Source organism: Phocoena sinus, chromosome 6, assembly GCF_008692025.1.
Source record: "Phocoena sinus isolate mPhoSin1 chromosome 6, mPhoSin1.pri, whole genome shotgun sequence".
In the NCBI taxonomy this organism is placed as follows: Eukaryota; Metazoa; Chordata; class Mammalia; order Artiodactyla; family Phocoenidae; genus Phocoena; species Phocoena sinus.
Window position 1 is genome coordinate 26247301 of NC_045768.1, and position 22578 is coordinate 26269878.

A 22578-nucleotide genomic window follows, 5' to 3' on the forward strand; every position below is an offset into this window, starting at 1 on the left:
GGAAACCATAAACAAAACAAAAAGACAACCCACAGAATGGGAGAAAATATCTGCAAATGAAGCAACTGACAAGGGATTAATCTCCAAAGTATACAAACAGCTCATGCAGCTCAGTAACAAAAAAAACAAACAACCCAATCAAAAAATGGGCAGAAGATCTAAATAGACATTTCTCCAAAGAAGACATACAGATGGCCAAAAAACACATGAAAAGATACTCAAATTCACTAGTTATTAGAGAAATGCAAATCAAAGCCACAATGACGAATTACCTCACACCAGTGAGAATGGCCATCATCAAATAATCAAATAATAATATAATAATATTATATTAAATAAATATAATAACCAACAATAAATGCTGGAGAGGGTGTGGAGAAAAGGGAACCCTCCTACACTGTTGGTGGGAATGTAAACTGGTACAGCCACTATGGAGAACAGTATGGCAGGTCCTTTAAAAACTAAAAATAGAACTATTGTATGATTCAGCAATCCCACTCCTGGGCACATACCCAGAGAAAACCGTAATTCGAAAAGATACATTCACCCTAATATTCATTGCAGCACTATTTACAGTAGCCAAGACATGGAAACAATCTAGATGTCCAACGACAGATGAATGGATAAAGAAGATGTGGTATAGGGACTTCCCTGGTGGGCCAGTGGGTAAAACTCAGTGCTCCCAATGCAGGGGGCCCAGGTTTGATCCCTGGTCAGGGAACTAGATACTGCATGCATGCCACAACTAAGAGTCCACGTGCCGCAACTAAGAAGCCCGCATGCCTCAACTAAAGATCCCACATGCTGCAACGAAGATCCTGTGTACAGCAACTAAGACTCAGCGGAGCCTAAATTAATTAATTAATTAAAAGATGTGGTATGTGTGCACACACACGTACACACACACACACAATGGAGTATTACTCAGCCATAAAAAAGAATGAAATAATGCCAACTGCAGCAACATGGACGGACCGAGAGATTATCGTACTAAGTGAAGTAAGTAAAACAGAGAAAGACAAATGTCATATGACATCACTTACATGTGGAATCTAGAAAATGATACAAATGAACTTATTTACAAAACAGAAATAGGCTCACAGATTTTGAAAACACACTTATGGTTACCAAAGGGAAAAGGTGGGGGGAGGGATAAATTAGGAGTTTGGGCTTAACATATACACACTACTATATATAAAACAGATAATCAACAATGACATACCGTATAGCACACGGAACTCTATAATAACCTATATGGGAAAAGAATCTGAAAAAGAATGGATATATGTACATATATAACTGAATCACTTTGCTACACACCTGAAACTAACACAACATTGTAATTCAACTATACTCCCAATTTAAAATAATTTTTTAAAAAAATTTTAATTAAAAATAGAAAAGAATGCAGTAATAAGCCTTATTGTACATGAACCTTTCTTTTATATTTAGTTTTAATTTTATAGGCTAAATACTCAGACATGAAATTACAGGGTCAAAGTCAAATGGTATACAGATTTTATATCAAAGTTCCAATATATTTCTAAGTTTGCTTCTAAAATGATCATACTTGTAGTGATTACTTTCTGGATCTCGAAATTGGTGGGTATCCGACCAATTTCTTAATGAGACAGAGGACATATGGAGGGACATTCACTTTCTTCTTTAGAGATGAGAAGCAATTTATCACCTTGTTTCACAAAAGCCCACAACAGAGGGAGAAAGACAGCAAGGCTGAGTTTGAGTTCTAGAACCTGGCTCCTTAGAGCCTTCTGAAGGCAAAAGAAGCCATCCAAGTTTTTAAAGGGTAGACTGTTCAAACACACAATCACTCAGACTGTAAAACTAGGTGCAGATCCTTATATCTCGTGAAAGTTATCTGTGAATGCCCAGGAATTGAAAGTCCCCCGTAAAGACCGCTAACTCAGAGTTGTGTGAGAAGCTGTCCAGTAAGGAGGTGAGATGAACTGCCAAAGACCAGCAAAAACTTTACCCCTTAACACTGAAGCAGAGATGCTGTAAACCCTTCAATGCTCAGGCTTGGTGTTCAAGCTTCACTACACCTGTCTTTTTGTTTGTTGCTTTTTAACCATTCAGCAAAATGGTTTCTGTCTGTCCCTAGCATATGAAAGAATTTCCACACTCGAGTCTTACTCTAAGGGAAGGAGTGTCATGTGATTTACAAATATAAGCAAGTTGCACATGCATTTTCATACTGCCCCGGGGGGCAGACCCAGCCTTACAGGAAAGACTGATATAACCTTGCTTGTCACGGAGAGAATGAAGTTGGACACCCTCGTCTTCAGATTACTTAGCAAACATTAACTGGGGGAGATGGTGATGAAGACAAACCCACATAATGTTTCCAGAGCCCCCCTCCTACTGACTTAACACTTGTACCTTTAAAAAGAGACCCCCAACCAGGATGTCCACATCACCTAATAGTGCATGTTCGTGTTAAAAAGAAAGGCCAAGAGAACTTTTTACTTCTAGAAGAAGTGACAGAAGAGAACATGGAAAAACTGTCTCTTACATCAGAAGTGCCCATCTCAGTCACAAACTGACAATGTGTAGTACTGCAAAGATTTTAAAGGACTCATGGCCCAGGCAGGCAAACTTTTTCTGTGAAGGGCCAGTTAAGCGAGTTTTTTAGGCTTTCTGGACCATATGGTCTGTCACAACTACTCAATTATTGTGTAGCTTGAAAGCAGCCACAGATAATACGGAAATGGACGAGCATGGCTGTGTTCCAATAAAACTATATTCAGGGACACTGAAATTTGAATTCTGTATAATTTCACATGTCATGAAATATTACTCTTTTGATTTTTTTCAACCATTTAAAATTGTCAAAACCATTCTTAGCTGGCGGGCCATATAAAAACAGGCAGTGGGCCAGATTTGGTCCACGGGCCAGAGTCTGCCCACCCCGACTTACGGTATCAGGTGGTTTGCCCAGCACATCCTCTTTGCCCGTCTCTGAAAGTCAGAATGGGAATGAGGGAAAGGAATCAGTGGGAGAAAGGGTCAGCAAAGCACTGTCTCTACGAATTCTTACAGGAAGGTGGTCAAAGACGCAGGTAGAAGTCTTAAATTCTCTGCTAAGAGCATTTCTACCAGAGCTCTTATAAAAGCCTCTAGAAAAGATATCACTCAGACTGTAAAACTAGGTGCAGATCCTTATATCTCGTGATATAAAAGCTCAGTGTACTAAAGTTCTATGGAAGGTGAGCCACGACACCATACTTGCTTTGCATTATGCTGTCCTCCGATTTTACAGACCTCTTTATGCAGCACTTAACACGCTGGTTGTGATTCTCTGTTTAAGTTTATCTCATCTGCTTGCTTATAAACTCTTCCAGGGTAGCAACTGTTTCTTATTTAGTTTTACAGGCTCAGTGCAGAGTGTAAGGCCAGTCATCTAGTTGACACACAATACATGCAATTTGAATCTACCAGTAACATAAAATCCCATAGGCGATGATAAAGTATAAAGAACTTCATAATATCGCATGCCATGATACAAATCTGCTTGCTAATGAGAATAAAATTGGACATTTTCTAAAAGATTTTGTTTCAATGCTTACCAAATAATCTACTATATGCTAAAAATTAATCCAGTAGTTTTTCCACGTATCACATTAACCCTTATGATCATTCTGTAAGATATGTGTTATCTCCCGTATTTATAGATGAGGAAAACAGGACACAAAGCAAGTAAGTGATAAAGCCAGGATCAGAACTCACATCTTCAGATGACATAGCTCCAGCTTTCCTCATTAGAATGCAGATCATCTGTCGAAATGTAGATCTGCTTACAAAATATGGAAACATTATCCATGGGATACTGGCTGAACACAAGAAGGAAGAAAAAAGTACTGACAATAATATTCGATCCAAAATTTGGTGGGATAAAGCAGTCGAATCTTTTGAGAATATTTTCTTCAAAATAAAAACCTTTCTAAGAACAGTAAGAATAAAGGATGGTAAAGTTCCAGAAGGGTATGGGGCACGGAAGTCAAGGAGACTATCTACTTTCTTTTGCCATCATTGAGTTAGAACAGAAAACATGCTTCTGCCAGACCTGACTTAGCAAAAGTCCAGACAAAATCAATCATTTTGAGAATCTCAGCAGAGCCCCAGTCACAAGTACTCAAGATAGCCAAGTGAAAGGCATCATTAAAGTCAAACAACTTTGCTGTCGGCCAACTGAGCTGCTGCCAATCTCCTGAACTCGAAATCCAGAGGCAAAGATGCTGCTGCTGCTGTCATGTTTTGCTTATTTGAACAAACAAGACACGTATAATTTCTTATTTGAAAAGTGCTTTCATTTATTTATTTACTTAGCAACCAGCTACTGGAGACTTTATTGTATGCAGGGCACTATGGTTAGATTTGGGAAGCAAAGAGAGGTAAATAATGTGGTTTCCATTTTAAGACTGTTGCATCCAGTGGCAAGACAGAGCCTCGTTAAGAGTTAAGTCCAAGTTGAGGCAGCATGAAATACGTGCCTTAACAGAGGAAGAAGGAGAGCTCTATGGAAGCTTGGGAGCTGGGGCCATTCATTTTGGCTGGAGAGTTTAGTGGATAGTTTCAAAGGTTAGAGGCAAAGAACATCTTCAAATGTCTACTTGAGAAATACCTTCTAAGGTTCTGCCAGGCACATCCCTCTGAATATGACCACACCTCTTGCTCAGCTACCTCTGATTTGTCTTCCAAAATACATGATAGAAGCAGGTCCACGGCTGACAAATCAAGAAGCAACTAACATGAGGGAGAGCACAGATGAAATGACATAATCTTCTGGAAAAACCTTCAGCCTGCAGGAACCTACAGAGTTCATAAAGCTAGAGATGCCAGTACTTAGTTCAGAAATTAAACGCAGTCCAAAAAGACCATGGCCAAAGGTGTATTTTATGATTTGGAGTTGGGGAAGGTTCTTTGTTTTGTTTCTTCTCATTCCCTTTGCTGGAAACAAATATTCTATGTGACTTTTTTGCCACTGTGGATTTCACTAGTCCGGAAAGTGGAACAGTTTTATTGGAATAACTCAAATGTTGGCAATTCCTCCTGAGCTGAATGCTCTGCTGCTTCCCCTAAACTGACAAAAAGAAAGAGACACGAGTTCCTCAGAGTTCAGCTGCCTGAGGCTCCATTTGTATAAAAAATTAAAAACATTTCAAAGTAAATTCAATTAGTGAATGTGTATTGGCTGAATAGACTATCCTTCTAAATTTAATACAGCGAACATGACAATTTTACGAGCAAAGCAAGTTAGAGATAATATATTTTTATGTTCCTTAAACTAGCAAAGAGACTTCAGAACCATAAAGAACGCTAACAAGGTACTGCATATACTTAAACTTTCTTCAAAGAAAAAAACATGTGTGTTTTTCCAAATGTGAGAAGTGCGAGGTTTGGGTTTTTTTTATGACTTCAAGGTTCCTAGAAACGTTACCTCTTCATCTTGTACCAGCATTGCTGATAAATGGCACTACTGACATATGATTTCATTCTGTGTGTGTGTGTGTGTGAGAGAGAGAGAGAGAGAGAGAGAGAGAGAGACAGACAGAGAGAGAGAGAGAAACTGAAAGAACAGAATAGTCTGCCTCTAGAAGACCTAGTGAGATAGAAAAAAAGAGGGAGTTTCAGGATGAAAAACTAAAAGTTCAAATAGCCTGTACTGTTTACTTTAGATTCCAAGAGATTTACAAGTGATTCCTTGTTCACTGGTCCAAAGATAAAGATCTAGGAAGACAAGATTCTGTGTCACCTAGAAAAATGAAGGTGCTAAAACAAATAAAGAGAAAAAAATGAATGTGCTGATTGTCACCCGTTTCTACTTCACCTTGGCTTCTGAGGATAAACACAGCAGTATAAATCCAGGACACTTGAGAATTTGGTTCTTCAGTGGAATGGTTTATTTGACTTCAAGGATGCTTCCTCCTGAACCAGTGTTCTGTCTAGCCCATGAATGATACAGTCTGACATCTTCAGAGACATTCCTGAGGTTTACAAGCTTTGCAGGCAGAATTCAGGAGTCCAGTTTTGAATATCCACTTCTGTTTAATGATGAAATCCTTTGACTGAAAATACATCCTACAGTGTCTTTTAATTTCTTGTATAGATTCTCCCCACCACACAATACCACCTAAAGCTATCTGTGGAAGAACGTAATGAGCAATGCACACAACACATTGTTTCGCTAGAAAACAGAAAACCTTAGTTTAGAACCAACTGCTAAGTCTATTGCACGTTTTATTTTTGGCAGTTTACACGTTCCTCTGGATCTCTGCATCTTTATAGATCTGTCTGTTCTCAGGATCAACCTTATAAGAAAAGACTGCAGAAAATTAACATTTACTGAGGACCTACCATGTGTCAGGTCCTGGGGAACTTGCATCTTTTAGGTATTAAGATGTAATTTACTTACCATAAAATTAATCCATTTTAAATGAACATTTCAATGAGTTTTAGTAAACGTATGCATTTGTACAACCCTCCACAATCTTCTATTACTCTAAGAAATACCCTCATACCCTCTGCAAGCAATCCCTGCTCCAAACCTCCAGCCTGAGGCAACTTCGGACCTGCTTTGTCTCCTCAGTTCTGCCTTTTCTAGAAACCATACAATATGCAGTCTTTTGTGTCTGGCTTCTGTCCATTTAACTTGATGATTCTGATATTTAGCCATATTGTTACATGTTATCAGTAGCTAATTGCTTTTATTGATAAGTAGCATTCCATTGTATGGATACAGCACACTTTGTTTATGCAACCACTTTATGTGGGAGTAGACCTGCTGGATCAAATGGTAAAGTGTACGTTTACCTTTTAAACAAATTGCCAAAATGCTCCAAAGTAGATGTGCCATCATTATACACTGCGTTCAGCCCTGTGTGAGATTTCCAGTTTCTCCACATCCTTGCCAACACTTTGGTGCTATTGGTCTTCTTAATTTCAGCCACTCTGGTGGAGAGGTAGTGATGGCTTACTACCTAATTTGCATTTAATTGTCTTCATTTGCATTTCCTTAATGATGAGTCCTATTAAGCATCTTTTCATGTGATCATTTGCCTTTCGTATATCCTCATGGGTAAAGTGTCTATTCAGATCTTTTTCTCATTTTTAATTAAATTGTTAATCTTCTTACTACTGAGTTGTAAAAGTTCTTTATATATTTTGGTTAAAGTCCTTTGTTAGTTATCTTGCAAATATTTGCTTCCAATCGGCTGCCTGCCTTTTCATTTTCTTAACGGTGTCTTCTGAAGAGCAACAATTTAATTCTGATGACATCTAATTTATTGATCTTTTCTCTTTTAATGTTCACAGCTATTGTGTCACACCTAAGAATTTTTTCCCAAGAGAAATTTGAGTGACGTAAGCGTCAACAACCACTATTTTGCATATGGAAATCCAATGGTAACAGCACTATTTGTTGAAAAGCTATCTTTTCCTTATTCCCTTGGCACCTCTGATGAACATCAACCGGCCACATATATTAGGGTTTATTTCTGGACTTTTTCTTCTGCACCACTGATCCATACATCTGTCCTTATACCAATACCACACTTTCTGGATTACTGTAGCTTTACAGTAAAAGTTTTGAAATAAGGAAGGGTGGGTGAGTCTTCCAATTTTGTTCTTTTTTCATACTGTTCAGGCTATTCTAGGTCCCTTGCATTTCCACATACATTTTAGCATCAGTCTGTCAATTTCTACCAAAGAAAAAAGCCTACTGAGATTTTGATAGATTACACTGAATCTGTAGATCAGTTTGGGAAGCATTGCCAATATTGAGTCTGCTAATCCATGAGCATGGTATATCCTGCATCAGCTTAGTTCTTTTATTTCTCTCAACAACATTTTGTAGTTTTCAGCATATGGCTTTCACAGTTCTTGTTTATTCTTAAGCATTTTTATTCTTTTTGATATTATAAATGAAACTGATCTTCTTAAAATTTCATTTTTTCAGACTGTCCATTACTAGTATATAGAAATATAATTGGCATTTGTATATTGATCTTATATCCTTCCATTCTGCTAAACTCACTAATATTCTAGTATCTTTTAAAATAGATTATTTAGGATTTTCTACCTACAAAGATCACACTGTCTGTGAACAAAAGCAGTTTGATTCCTTCCTTTCCGATTCTTATGGCTTTAATTTCTTGTTCTTGCCTCGTGGCTCTTGACTTTTGTGTTTCAATCACCAGCAAACTTCTCTTTGGCACCCTGTTCATTGATACTCCTACACCCTTTATCATGAATGCTGAAATCAGGCTGCTGTATATCCTTCACCCCAATAAATGACCATTTATAATTACTGTCACTGCCTATCAGTCAAAAATTCACTTTCAGCAGCACTGCTATGTTTATAAAGTAGTGTTTGGATAATTATTTCAAAAATGCAAATTGCATTTTGTATTCATCATTTAGAAAAGAAGGAATAGTTAATAAGCACGAGCCTCAAACTTCACAACGATTGAGACAAAGATGAAAATCATTAGCCGTGCTGAGAGTGGCAATTCTTTAGCCTCAATTAGGTGCTTGCTGGACTTAATAAGCTGGTCAACCATGAGAGGGAGTAAGATTAAAGAATCGAACATGGCATAATGAAAATATAACATATCAAAGGCCATGTCTAAAATGCAAAGTAGCGTTAGTGATTTTATAGTCCATTTTAGGTCTTTAGGGACGTAACCGCCTTTCTGATAGGTTGTTGTTGTATTTGAGCACAGTTCAATTCACAAATAGACTGAGACGTGGCTCTCGAAGTGTGGGAAATACCAGGACTTCATTTATTCTTACAAAACTTCTGAGAAGAGTATACTGGTTCCCATTTAGAAATCAGGAAACAGAGAAATTGAAGTAACCTGCTGTACAGTAAATGGTGGAGACAAAATTCAAACCTAGGTCTGTTTGGCTCCAAAAGTTCTAAACTGGGCTCCTAGTTTCCTGAGTAACCCATCTGCTTGATGCATATTCCAAAGCCCCACATTCTGCCTGCTTTCACATCTGGTATGGTTTCTAGCCTTCTCTGGAATGCTCCAGTGACTCACAGCTACTGTGCAACCACTGGGGAAGAATCTACCTTCCTGGTTTGCTCAGTCCCAAAATACCAGTCTGATGGCTTCAACACTACAATGAAAAGATCCGAGGTGGTTACATAAATAAGACACGTGTGCCTAACTGTAGAAAGCTTAGCTTGAGATAGATAAGTGATTTTCCTTTCAGTTTTGGGGCAGAAATGCCCAGGAAGTTTGGATAAGAAAGGGTATTGGAAGTTTTTAAGTGAGGTAATTCAGGCTTTTCTTCTCTGCTTTCATTTTTGGGGAGACACATTAGAAAATGAAGGCATTCCAAAGCAGAAAAGTTAGCATCAAACCATTAAACTGTAGATGGGTGATAAAGCTCAGCCTTCTCTCTCAACACCCCACAGAAAAATTCCAACCCTTGGGTGCAGATGACTCAGACAGGAATCTTTATAACTGGGGTTTGTAAGTCCAGAAGAGAGAAGCTGTTATTTCCACTGACAGTACACAGAGCAAGGAAAAAAGGAAACAGTATCAAAAGTGCTTCTCATTGTGCCTTAGGTGAACACGCACTAGATGTTTTGGATTTGTTGGTTAATTAGAAAACATTTCAATAGGCTCTTTTCATGAAACAAATACTGATCATCCCTGCCCCCCCCCCACACACACTCCCCACACTTTGGACAATATACAAAACCAGAAACAACTGTCTCAACTCCTGATGTGCCACACAAGTCCTCAGAGAAGTGAGGAGGCCATCTGGGATGATTTTACCCTCTGATCAGCAGACTTCTGGAAGAGAATTCTTTTTCATAAACCCCTTATTTTATGTCCTATACTAATCTGTTCCCTCCACAAATAAAACACATACTGCACGGTCCTTACAATGTTCAGACATGAATAGCAAAGCCTTGGAAAATTTTTGTAGTCAGCAATATATCAGAAACAACCTACATGACTGAGGGACACGCCGGCAGAGCCATCAGATAGAATAGGGGCCGGCAACTAAGGGTCCACACTCTGTCGCCTAATTTTGTAAATAAAGTTGTATTGGAACACAGCCATGACCATTCATTTTTGTCTTGTCTAGGGCTGCTTTCTTGCTACAAGGGCAGAGCTGAGTATCTGCCACTGAGACCATCTAGCCTGCAAAGCCTGAACTATTACAATCTAGCCCTTTATGGAAAAAGTTCATCAACTCTTGTGATAGTACATTTAAAATAACACGAAGGGCTTCCCTGGTGGCGCAGTGGTTGAGAGTCCGCCTGTAGATGCAGGGGACGCGGGTTCGTGCCCCGGTCCGGGAAGATCCCGCATGCCGCGGAGCGGCTGGGCCCGTGAGCCATGGCCACTGAGCCTGCGCGTCCGGAGCCTGTGCTCCGCAACGGGAGAGGCCACAGCAGTGAGAGGCCCGCATACCGCAAAAAAATAAAAAATAACATGGAAAAATACTCCAGTTAGGGTAAGTTAAGAACAAGAAAGGAAAGATATGCTCTTTCATGTAAGGTAGAATCATAATTAAATAAAACAAAGGAAAGTGGGCACAGAAGAGACCAAAAATGTTAAGCAGTTGGATGTGGGGGTAGCATTACAGGTGGTTCTCTCTCCCCCACCTATGTGTTCCACTTTTCTAAAACGACCTTACAGTTCTTCTATAAAACAATAAACTGAACCTCATTTTAAACATTACTTTGGCGCGTGTCTCTGTCTTGCACACAATGGGTGTGGCTAAATTTGGCCCAGCCCCTCCCCCAGGTGTGCTGGGGGTGGGGGTGGGAGGAGGGAGGCCAGGCCCGTACCTTATGCTCGTCCCGAAGGTGGCTGTCCAGTTCCTCCGTGTGCTTGGTCTCATAGTAGCAGAGCTGGCATTTGTAAGGTTTCAGTTCATTGTGCTTTTCTATGTGTTGCTGGAGGCTCTCGTCACTGGAGCAGGTGAAGGTACACTTATCACAGCGGAAAACTACTCCCTGCAAGTATTTTGACAGTTTGGATCGGCATACTTCAATGGGGACAACGCGCTCTTCTGTGGAAACAAATTGAATATAAAGATGGGAATTTTTACTGATGGAAGGCAGATGTCCTCTCTCGGGAGTACAAGGAGAGACTCACCCATCCACTGTTGCTACTTCTCATGGCTCCAGGTCCGTGAACTGCACGCACATGCCCCCCGTCCCTCCTCCAACCCCCCAAATCAACACAGTCCGCTGGGACACACAGGTGTTTCTAAGGCCGAAAGCTCTGTGTACTTAATACCCAGAATGACCTAAAAATAGGGGTGGGCAGGCTGAAAGGCGTTGGCTAATTCCTGAATGGAGGTGATTAAAGGAGGAGAGAAGAACAGAATTTGTACCAACATGGATGATTATCAGCAGCAACCATCAGTGTATCCTACTTCCTCAGCAAGTGGCATTTAGGCTGGACTTACAGATGTCACAGATGTCTTTAAGGGGGAAGGAAAATGACATTCTCGGAGCACCTATGTGCCACCACTGTGTACCTCCCTAGCTACTCTATTAGGCTGGAGTTATTCCCATTTTTACAAATTAGTAAAGCAAGGAACTGAGCTTTTAAGTAACTCTCTAGGGGTCACAAACTCTGTAATTGCCCAAACCGAGATCCCCATGCCCATCTACCAAACCGCAAGTCTGTTATTTCCCATCGTTTCCAATTCCATTCCTGTTTCCCCTTCCAAGATGTTCTCAAGGAGACCGTTTTCCTTTTCTGGAAACCAAGGGAATCTCTAATCTAATCTAAGTTCAAATCTGAAAACAAAGCATCCTGGACACTTTCATTCACTGAAACTCCAACTCCACCTCGGAAGAACTTAGGCAGATGAAATGGTTGCAGGCAGCCTTCCGGGGGAGAAAGGGGTGGCGTGGGAGATGTGGAGGATTTGTGCCTTTACAGACAATCTGTAATCTGACTGTCACAAGGGAGAAAATAAAAGAGAGAGAGGATTTGGGTGCTTTTCCCATTCACATACCAAATGCTGTAGGGCTGGAAGTGTGTGTGCTTGTTTATTTTGTGCTCTCTCACCCTTGTGTTTAGCTGCTCAAGTTAAATTTCACACCAGTCTGCCCAGAGTTTCGGCACACGCGCCAGATATCCGTAACTGGGATAAAATTAAAATCTGTGCTATTTATGCAAGGATCAAATATAGCGTGTGCTTTCATGCTGTGTGTGAATTTCAGAAGACTCTGAAAGTTTACAGATGGACACACACAACGTATATTATTTAGAAAGAGCAATGTATTAGTAAGTCAGGAAAGCGTGCTGTACCCTCAGAGTCACCGAGTGGCAACATTTCCAGAGCAGCAGGACGTTGTGTGGAGCCGCTCACCCTGGGAGGCCTCCCTTTGTTGCTGGCCTGTGTTTGGCCCCTGGGGAATTTTCCCACCTGAAGCCCTGTCTTTCTCTCAACCAGCACATTCTCAGTGCAGGGCAGTCCCTGCCGTGGGAGCCCTTGAATGCAGCGATTAATTGGCCAGCAAGAATCTGGGCAGAGGAAGCGTGGAAGGTGCTGTCTGCACCACACTCCCTGGAGCTCTAATGCATATGTTATTTTCCCTGTACAAAGAGTCAGTCGCTTATTTAGAAATATAAATATTTTTAAACCACAGTAGAGCAGACAGCTAAGAAACACATGATTATAATGGAATCCACACATTTTCTTAGAATAGCAAATGCTGTAACAGTCTTCTAACCATTCAGTTCCACGGTTTGGTGTAAATGGAGGGAAAAAATGCTTTGGCGTAAACTAATGAGCCTTAAGAAAGCCCAGCCTATGATGTTCTATTCCTCTAATCCAGGTTTTCTCAATAGTAGCACTGCTGATGTTTTGATGCCAGGTAATGCTTTGCTGTGGGAGGCTTTCCCGTGCAGGGCAGCATGTGTATCACCGCACCCCAGGCCCCGCCCACCAAGGCCAGCAGCAGCTCCTCCCCCCAGTCACGACGACAGAAAATGCCTCCAGACAGCTGCACCCTGAAGAAGCAAGATGGACCCCGACTGAGACACCGCTCCAAGTCAAGTGCCAACTATTCAGTCCAGCTGCCCTGGGTTAGACAGGCGTGGCCATGAGCTACGAGCAAGCTGGCGCCCAGGGCAAGAGATGGGGGGCAGGCTGAAGCGAGGGCACCGGGTTCCACACCCTGCAGCTCAGGAGTTCATGGGAAGAGTTGAGACTCGCACCCTCCCCCCGCCCCATGCTCTCTGTGTTTGTTCCTGATTTATATTTTGTCGTTTCTACTGCTTCCCCTTTCCTTCTTTGGCTCTGGCCTGTCCCGTCGGCCCCGGTTCTGTCGACCTCCGCGGAGATGGAGAACAGCTGGCTATAATTTTCCACATAACGACGCCTCAACACCTTGAAGACATTCGGTCGCCCTCCAGTCTTCCCTTCTCCCCCATAAATAATCGTTTCTTTCAAGCTTGTGTTTTTTTCATAGGTCTCCTTTTCAGCTCCTCTACCACTTGGGTTAGTCTTCTTGGCAGTTTCCTATTTCACTCCGTGTGTCTAAATGCATTTTGCACAAAGTCGGGAGCACCCAGAATAATACCTTGGAGGTGAAACAATAACAATGAACGGGAACGGCTGCTCCCATTTATTAAGGGCTCACTACGTTTCAAGCATGGTTAGGTGTTCGACCCTCTCAGCTACTTTTTATTCTCACAACGCCCTGCAAAGTCAGTTTGATTATCTCCAGTGAAAGCCGAGAACGGACCAGTTAAGCTACCTCCTCGAAGTCGCTCCTCTAGTTCAGCACAGAGTTGTGACCTGGGAGCCTGGGTCCGCTGACCTTCACCCGCGCCCTCCTCCTCTGTTCCTCCTGAAGAGAACTCTCAGGGCACGTCCAGTCTGTTCGCCATGCACTGCTAAGCCTTTTATTCCTAATAGTTCAAAATCACAAGAGCTATCGGTGTCTAAGGCAACCATGTCTATCTGTATTTCTTTCAAATCTTCCGGATTTCATAGGTCATTTCCCTGCTAACTTATCCTGAAAGGTAAGACTTCCCATTTCCAAACTAAGACATTAACTACAGTGTGTCCCAAGTCTCTTAGTTATATGGACGTTAATTTTAGAAAAAAGTTATCTTTTTTTTCCTTTCTACAAACATGGTTAACATGACCAAGATATAAAACAAGACAGACTCTAAGAGGCAGGTGAAGGACCGATAGCGTTTTCTCAATAAGGTTATTCACGGCGGACGCCAGTGAAGGTCCTAAAGTGGGAGACTGGAATGTTTCCAGGTGGGGCCTGAGCCCTGTCTTGGCTACAGAAGCTCAGCGCTTGGGGCTTTTTCTACGGGGGCAGCGACAACTGGGGGTCTTTTCCTGACTTCACACCTCTCGAAATTACCTTGGGTAAGAAATCAAGGCCTGAATCACACTCACTGTGACTCAGCTTCCAGCTCTGGTTGCAAAAATATTACGACTTCACCAGTTTGACTACAAGATAGATCGTGTCTCTCATCTCCTCACACCCAAAAGATGGCTTAGCACTGCAGCTGGACAGAAAAGCCAAGAGGCTCCAGCCGGGAGCAACGCCACACTGTAGCACGTGGGTGCTAAAGTTCACCAAGAGCCCGGAAGTGTGTGCCGGGTGGAAAAATCTGCAAAATCGCCACTACCGAGGTGGGGGTGAGGGGGTCACTTCTGCTCAAAACAGCAAAAACCCACATCACTGCGGAGCCCAGAATCACCAAGGAAAAATCCTTCCCGAAAGGGAGCCCACAACACACATGGGTTTCCTCCCCACAACGTGCCAGGCCTACAGGAAGCTGGGGGAGATTTGGAAGTCATTCACTCCAACAAACTCTGAATGCAGGTTACCATGGTAGAGGGCCGAGACCCTCTCTGGGCCAAACCAAAGACCCACCTGTTACCCTCTCTCAGCCAAACAACTGACAAAGGCTGAGAACTAGGAAGCCACCATCCCCAAATATAACCATAAATAGACACGCAGAAACATAAGCACAACAGCTCCTGTAAGAAGTTTTGACATCAGCCAGGCTACCACCCTCAAGCCAGACAGAGCTGGGAACTGCACCTCTAATTCTAACAGGCCAAAGCACGTGATGGGGAGGAAGGGAACGTGTAATCTCACTGAATAAAACGAAAGACTATCAATTCTCACCGTAGATTTTTTTCTTTTCCTCAAGAAAAATGGTACTGATCAGATCAATCAGGGGAGATTAGTTCAGTTCCAAAAAGATACCCACCTGCAGGGTTCAGTTGTACTCAGCATCTGTGTACGTATTGAGGTTACAGGCTGGGAAACAGAGAAGTTAACAAGCCAACTGGAGACCAGTCTCGGTGATTACAGAGCTTCATAATTATAATGTAAATATTTGGCAGAACTGTTTCATGCCTATAATTCAACCTGTGCCCAGCTTTTTATACCCAGGTTTGCTGTACGTATACAAGGGACGTCTAGGCAAAGCGATGCATGAGGCGTTGTGCTTCCAATGGTGACGAAAGCTCAGTGGAGGGACTGCCCTGGTGGGGCAGTGGTTAAGAATCTGCCTGCCAGTGCCAGGGACACAAGGTTCGAGCCCTGCTCTGGGAAGATCCCACATGCCACAGAGCAGCTAAGCCCGTGCACCACACCTACTGAGCCTGCGCTCTAAAGCCCGCGAGCCACAACTACTGAAGCCCGCGCATCTAGAGCCCGTGCTCCGCAACAAGAGAAGCCACCGCAATGAGAAGCCCGTGCACCACAATGAAGAGTAGCCCCGGCTCACTGCAACTAGAGAAGCCCGTGCACAGCAATGAGGACCCAATGCAGCCAAAAATAAATAAATTTATTTTTTAAAAAAAGAGCTCAGTGGAAACATACTCCCGAAACTGTTTACTCCTTTGTTCACTGTCTCTCTTGCCACTAAAGCTCAAGCTCCTTCAGTGCCCAGACCTGGCCTGACTCTTCCTGGCTGTATCCCTAGAGCTTAAAGCAATACTAGCACAGGATGGGTGTTTGGTTAAGTGTCGGTGGCATGAATGAAAACCCACCAAACCTCCTACCACCAACTTTCTCCTTGAAACAGAAGTCTCAGGGCTTAATTTTTCTCCAGTTAAATTGGTCCAATCATGGTCAACCTCACCAAATGTTGATCTGACCTAAGTTCACAGTTCCTCCAAGAGATGGGTCTATAATCCTTGGCTTCAATCTTTGCTAAATTAGAATTCACAGGTGTCTCATCAGTACCCCAGCTTCCCAACTACCTACAGAGTAACGTTCTACCCCATGCTGGTACCCAAGCCCTCCTTAGTTTGGCCGGAATATACTCTCCTAGGCTTGTCTCCTATTTTCTTCAGAACAGTCTGATACCACTCTGGAAACACGTCTTGCTTCCACTCACCTGACTGGTTTGTTAAAATTCTCCTTCCACTCTGTAGTGAGTCAAACGGTGCTCCCAGAAATTTATGTCCACCTGGCCCCTCAGAATGTGACCTTATTGGGACATGAGGTCAAGACAAGGTCCAGATGAGATCACATTGGATTAGAGTGGGTCCTAAATCCAGTGCTCTTATAAGAAGAGGAAAGGGCACACCGACACACACACACACACACACACACACACAAGGCCATGTGCAGATGAGGCAGAGACTGGAGTGATGATGCAGCCACAAGGCAAGGGAAGCCCAGGGAAGTCGGGAGCCAGCAGAAGCCGGGAAGAGACAAGGAAGGACTCTCTCCTAGTGACTTGAGGAGGGGCCCAGCCCCATGAACACCTGGATTTCAGACTTCCGGGCTCCAAAGCAGAAAGAGGATGCACTTTTGTTAAGTCCCCCAGATAATGAATACACCCATCTTAAGTCTTCTCTGCCTGCTGAACTGTTATCATGGATCACTTTGAAAGCTACCCCCTCTACCACCTTTTTCTACCCCAAACAGAAATAGATCTGCCACTGGGAATCTCCTAGATACTGATCACTATCTTATATGGACTTATGCACACGCTTCATCTCCTTGAAGAGGCAGACTGGGTCTCGTGTATCCCATCTTAACCCAAAGAACGCAGCACGGCGTGGCATGAAACAAGCAAATAATGAATGTCTGCTGAATGCATGGACAAACAGTATGCTCGCTCTCTTTTGCCACAGCCAACGTAATTCCATGGTTATTTCTCATTCAGATTTCCCAGGAGTGAAACGGATTCTCTTTCCCTTCCTCCCTATGTAGATATAGCAATCTGTCTGAACAAAAAGCTAAGGAGACTCCAGTCTTGCAAACAGCAGCTCAGTCTCAGGGCCAGTTCAGAAGTTGCTTTTCTTGCCTTTCATTCCACGTATTTTAATTAACTAAGGTCTCAGGAAGATCTTGTACTGCAGGCTCTAGAGACCAAAGATGTTTATTCATCCACAGAGTAAGGAAAGCACAGGTGGAGGAAGAGCCACATCTGGAACTTGGAGGTCTGCCCCGACTCGAAATTGCCAGGCAGGCACCCAGCCCTGTCTCTTGACTTGTCGAGACCAGCTTCCCACTGAGCTGCCATTTTGAGTTGGGATGGCCACCAAAGCCAGGCCAGGATGCAGATGGCAGATACGCTGCCCCAAAGCACCCTGCCCCCCTGCGGCTCAGTGGTCCTCACCTCTGACCTGCAGCCTGCAGACCATGCCATCCTCAGACCCAAATGCCACAGCCACTAGAACGCTCAACCGAGTGACACCAACCACCTCCCCAAGGATGAGACAGTGATGCCTGGTGGGTAAAGGCATGGGCTGGGGGTCAGACAAGCCCGGGTTCAGATCCCAGCTGGGCTGCTTATTAAGTCATTTGACCTTAGGTAAGATGCTTAGTCTTTCTGAACCTGGTTTTTCTGTTGTTGTCAGGGATAACAGTAATAACTACCACTTAGGGTTTTGTGAAAATTCCATAAAATGACTCACTGGAAAGCACTTAGCACCGCACCTGGTACCTAATAAGCTCTCAGTAATAGTAACCACTGCTGTTGCCATGGATGTTGTCACTATTACCACCAACCCTCAAATGCTCATGTTCATTCCAGGTTGTGCACTTTCTGACCCCAATGAGGACCGTATCTATATACTCTGATGCCTCTTTTAAAATAAATCATCTCTGTAAATAAAGAGAAGAGACTGTAAGTAACCAGTGACAGGCAATATGATGGATGGGTCATGGGGTCAGAGGACTGCGCTGACACACAGTTTCCCTGCTCACCGGTTGGATGACTTTGGTTAAACTACTTCAGCCCTCGTGGGCCCAAGGGACTCAGCACTGGATTCAGGGTGGGGACAATATGCACTACATCCTACACGGTCCCCTCAGGAGAACCCAGCGGAGAAACTCCTTTCAGGTTCCAGCATCTCAGATTCCTGAACAAAATTTCAAGAGTCTAACAAACACTCTAAATCCAGTTGATTCCGTTTTTGTCTCTCCTACCGTGGGCCGCGGTCCCAGGGCCACGACTGCAGCCCACTGCTAACAAACGCACAGCACCTCATGGTGGACACTGAGTACCCAGACTCTACGTGAGCTTTTTCATACTTGACGTGACTTTCAACTGCCTTCTCCTTATTCTGCATTTGCCCCAATCTTCTCATTTGTTTCTTTGTTTGTTTGTTTGTTTTTGTGGTACACGGGCCTCTCACTGCTGTGGCGTCTCCCGTTGCGGAGCACAGGCTGCAGACGCGCAGGCTCAGCGGCCATGGCTCACGGGCCCAGCCGCTCCGCGGCACGTGGGATCTTCCCGGACCGGGGCACGAACCCGTGTCCCCTGCATCGGCAGGCGGACTCTCACCCACTGCGCCACCAGGGAAGCCCTTCTCATTTGTTTTTAATCCTACAGTTCTGCACGACTATTTTTAAGATACCTTAAATCCTTTGGGAAACGATCGTAAGTAACTATACACTAAATCAAAGAAAAAGTTTTTTCCAGCTTCAAGCTTCACGTACATAAATCAGGACTACGGGTCACAGTACTGTCCCTCCCAGTGTGGCTGGACGATGAGGTAAGCGTGTGTGAGAAGCACCACGTCAGGCGTGGCATGCTCCAGGCATTAAGCGCTTCTCTCTCTCTGCCTCCATTTCTTGAATTCTCAGCTCAGGGAAGGAAAGTCATCAAGTGCATTAGGCATCAAGGCTCTGATCCCACCAGGCAGCAACATGGAAAAGAGAGAGAATCCACCGCCAAAGTGGGGTCTCACCGATGCTGTCTGTTCTACAGCAGCACGACTCCTGGCCTCGCCCCAAGCAGTGCGGGCACAGAGCCAGCGACACACACATGGGCCGGGGGACCGGAAGCCAGGTGGCTGAGGAGGCACACCAGGAGGGGGCAGTCGGGCCAGGAATTCCTGCCTAAACGCTCCTGCGTGGCTTTCCCTAGCTTGCAGGCGGACGTCCTCGCCAGCAGGCATGTCACGTCTCATGAGCCTGCCCGGGGAGGAGGGGGACCTGAGGGTGCTGAAGGTTGAGGCTTCCACGGAGTTTGCAGCAGACGTGGGTGACATGTCACAAAACGTGCCGGCCAAAGGCAGCGGCTCTGGGGAAATGCTGGAAACTTTGAAAATGCCCCCTCCCCCCACCCCCGATGCCCAGCATTTCAGAGTAACATCTCGGCAGGGCAGCAGGAGACACTTGTTGCCTTCGAGTCTTTTTTCGGTATTTTCGGCAAATACCTAAAAGCTTTCCTAGGTTAGAGGTAAAGGAAGGAAGAGAGGCAGGAAGAGGAAGAAAAGAAGGGAGGCAGGGAGGAAGGAAGGAGAGATGGAAAGGTCAGTAGGTGGAAATAGCAAGAGAGACTGGCAACGGGTACTCTAGCCATCTTTTTCCATCCACCTCTGGTTTGAATCTCTTCCGGATAAAGTAGGTTTTACATAAACATATTTTTCCTTCCAGTGCAGACGGGCCTGTTGTTTAACTGTTTGAATTGGCCAGCAGTAAACTCCACTCAAAGAAAAAACAAAGAGGACCTAAAAGACGTACCCCAGCTTAGCAGAGGAGCCGACGGCTACGGAACACCCAGGATGCACCCACATGGAACACACTAGACACTCAACACGTCACCTCAGAGGCATAACTCGTCACCTCTTTTTACGGAGGAGAGGGAGGTTAAACACAGGAGGCTTTAAATCTAGAATTTAAACCCAAAGCCTATGGGGGTTTCTAACATATATCAGGCCACTTTCAGTTTTAAGAATTTTCTCTCTCCATCCAGTTCAAGGGAAATTCCGCGTTCTGCTTCGGAAATCATCATTTTGGTGTCCGTCCAAAGAACTGCTTACAGCCACAGAGCTCCTTGCCCTCACCCACCCACTCTGCTTCTCATTCACTCCTTCCTTAGCAAGGCCGTGAGAGCGGAGGACTCAGGATATAAAACTCCCTCTCAGGGGGAAGCCCCGCAGAACCGTTCACTGCAGAATCCATCACCTCTGCCTCCCTCCACGTGAAGGAAATCCTCTCAGCTGGAAGATGTTTTTACCCTGTTGGCTGTCACTAGGGTGATCGCTGTGATTTCTTGAGGGGAGATACGGTGGGGAGCAAGGGACCAGGCAAAGGTGCCGCTTCCACCTTGAGACGGCTTCCCTCTAACGCCACCCGAGCCGCCTTCCCCCGCCCCGCACAAGAAACCCGAGCGTGGAAGGTTACCTCGGTGCAGCACAATGTGGTCAATCATGTTGCGTTTGTATTTGGTGTGATAGAGGCAGAGAGGACAGCGAAGATCTTTGGGGCCCTCCTCGGGGACCGCCGAATGCCCGGCTTCCACGTGCATAGTAAAAGCAGATCTGGGAGGGAGGCGGGGAGAGAGGCGATGAGTGTAACCAAGGAGCATCTCACTCACACCCCCTGCCAGCAACCCTACTACAGAGACACTCCACCCGGGGGCCACAACTACGGTGGTTCATCATGTTTGCTGACCACGAGTGCCCTGGTCCCTCGTGCAATAACTAAGCACTGTCATGCAGTGGTAACTTCTTTTTGGAAATTTTGCTACCTGGCTGGGCTCAGGCAGGGCTACGTTTGAAAAGAAAGAAACAGACTCCTGATTTTATTCTTGAGAATTAGAAGTTGCCTGTTAAAAATATAAAACAAAATCCCTACGAGAATATATTTCGCATCAAGCTCAGAAGGAGAGGGACTGTTTTGAAGCTGGGAAGATTCATCAGCTGCCTCGGTGACTCCTCCCAGGGAACAGGGGAGGGCAGGCTGGTTAGGAAGTCAGGACGGTTGACGACCACGTAAAGGAAACTCAGAGCTGTTGTACCAGCTCAAAGGCGGAGGGTACCGCTGCCTCCCCACTCCATCCTTTTCAAAACTTCAAAATTTACAAAGCCTTAAATGTCTCATAAAAATGGATGAAACCAAGAGTTTAACGGGCAAGGTCCCCTTCTTATTAACCCGAGTGCCTCTCTCTGGGGAAACATGGACACCTGTCAGTGGGCCCTTGTTATCTGGGTCCTTTTTGCCTTCTCTCACTTCTAAGGCCACATACATATTTATCTAAAAAACAACTGAACCACATTAATAGAGATGTAACACATTTTCCATTAAATCCCGGCAACTAAGATGTTGCTGGAAAAGAGACTTGTTTTTCTATCAGTTCATGTTTTTTGGGGGGGCATGAAGTCTACTCACCAGCCTCTCTGTGTGGAGTGTGTATTGAAATACTGGAGTGACCTAAAGCCCAGGCCCTGACGGCAGCAGGAGCAGATAACAGCTTTATATCTGTACTGTAGCACTTCACATTATTATAAAAGCTTTCTATGAATGATACATTGACACTTATTAGTGCTTCCTTTGCTCCAAGCACTATGCTAGGCACTTTACGGCTTCATTTACGGTTCTTTTACTCCTCACAAGCGCCCTACAAGGTAGGTACTATTATTGTCTTTTTTTTTTTTTAAACAGATAAGGAACCAGAGACACAGAGAGGCTTAGTAACTTGTCCAAAGTCACACAGCCAGTAAGTGGCAAAGCTGGAGTTCAAACCCAGGTAGTCAGGCTCCATATTCTACACTCGTAACCATGAACCTAAACAGTACCTCCCAGGATGAGGTGAGATCACAGGAGTTAGAGTAAATGATAGGAAGCATTCCAATCTTTCTCATACACAGGAGCAAAGGTGACTCCGGATTATCTTTTTTCTAGATGGGAACAATCTCTCTGTGATTGTTCAAGTTTAGTCTTCCCAGTGTGGAGTCTTGGTTCTCTGGGTGTCTTTCAATAACATGATCTTAAGAAATAAGAAATCTCTGCAAGGGTGGCAGGGGCGTCTCTCTCTCTCTTGACTTTGACTTTGCTTCCGAGAAGGTATTTTTTTTCCCCCAAAGACAAATAAAATAACAGGTGAGGGTGAGGGTGTGGTTTTCCAAAGGGAAAACACTCACTGCTGCACATACTGGGTCAGGGAAATCCTTTGCCGTGATCTCACGCTCCTTGAGCACCCATTCGCTCTGATTTTTAAACTCATTTGTTCTGATATGGCTCTTCATCTCTTCCCCAAACCCCCAAAACAGTCTTCTGGAACTAGCCTCCTCTTGTGAAGACTGGACCCAACAACCCCTTCTTCATCCCACAGGCAGGGC

The 22578-nt window shown here is 44.2% G+C and overlaps 1 protein-coding gene across 7 annotated transcripts in view; it reads right to left on the reverse strand.

Moving 5' to 3' along the window:
• Nucleotides 1-22578, reverse strand: part of ZNF462 (zinc finger protein 462) — a 144531-nt gene that overhangs the window by 14478 nt on the left and 107475 nt on the right. For all 7 annotated transcript variants that reach the window (XR_004350411.1, XR_004350412.1, XM_032635375.1 and 4 more), the window contains exons 9-10: nucleotides 20642-20778; nucleotides 10835-11058 (exon numbers count right to left, since the gene is read on the reverse strand). Coding sequence is in view for 5 of the 7 variants with exons in the window: in XM_032635375.1 (XP_032491266.1) it covers nucleotides 10835-11058; nucleotides 20642-20778 (361 nt within the window). In the remaining 2 variants the exon portion in view is untranslated. The remainder of the gene's footprint in view (nucleotides 1-10834; nucleotides 11059-20641; nucleotides 20779-22578) is intronic.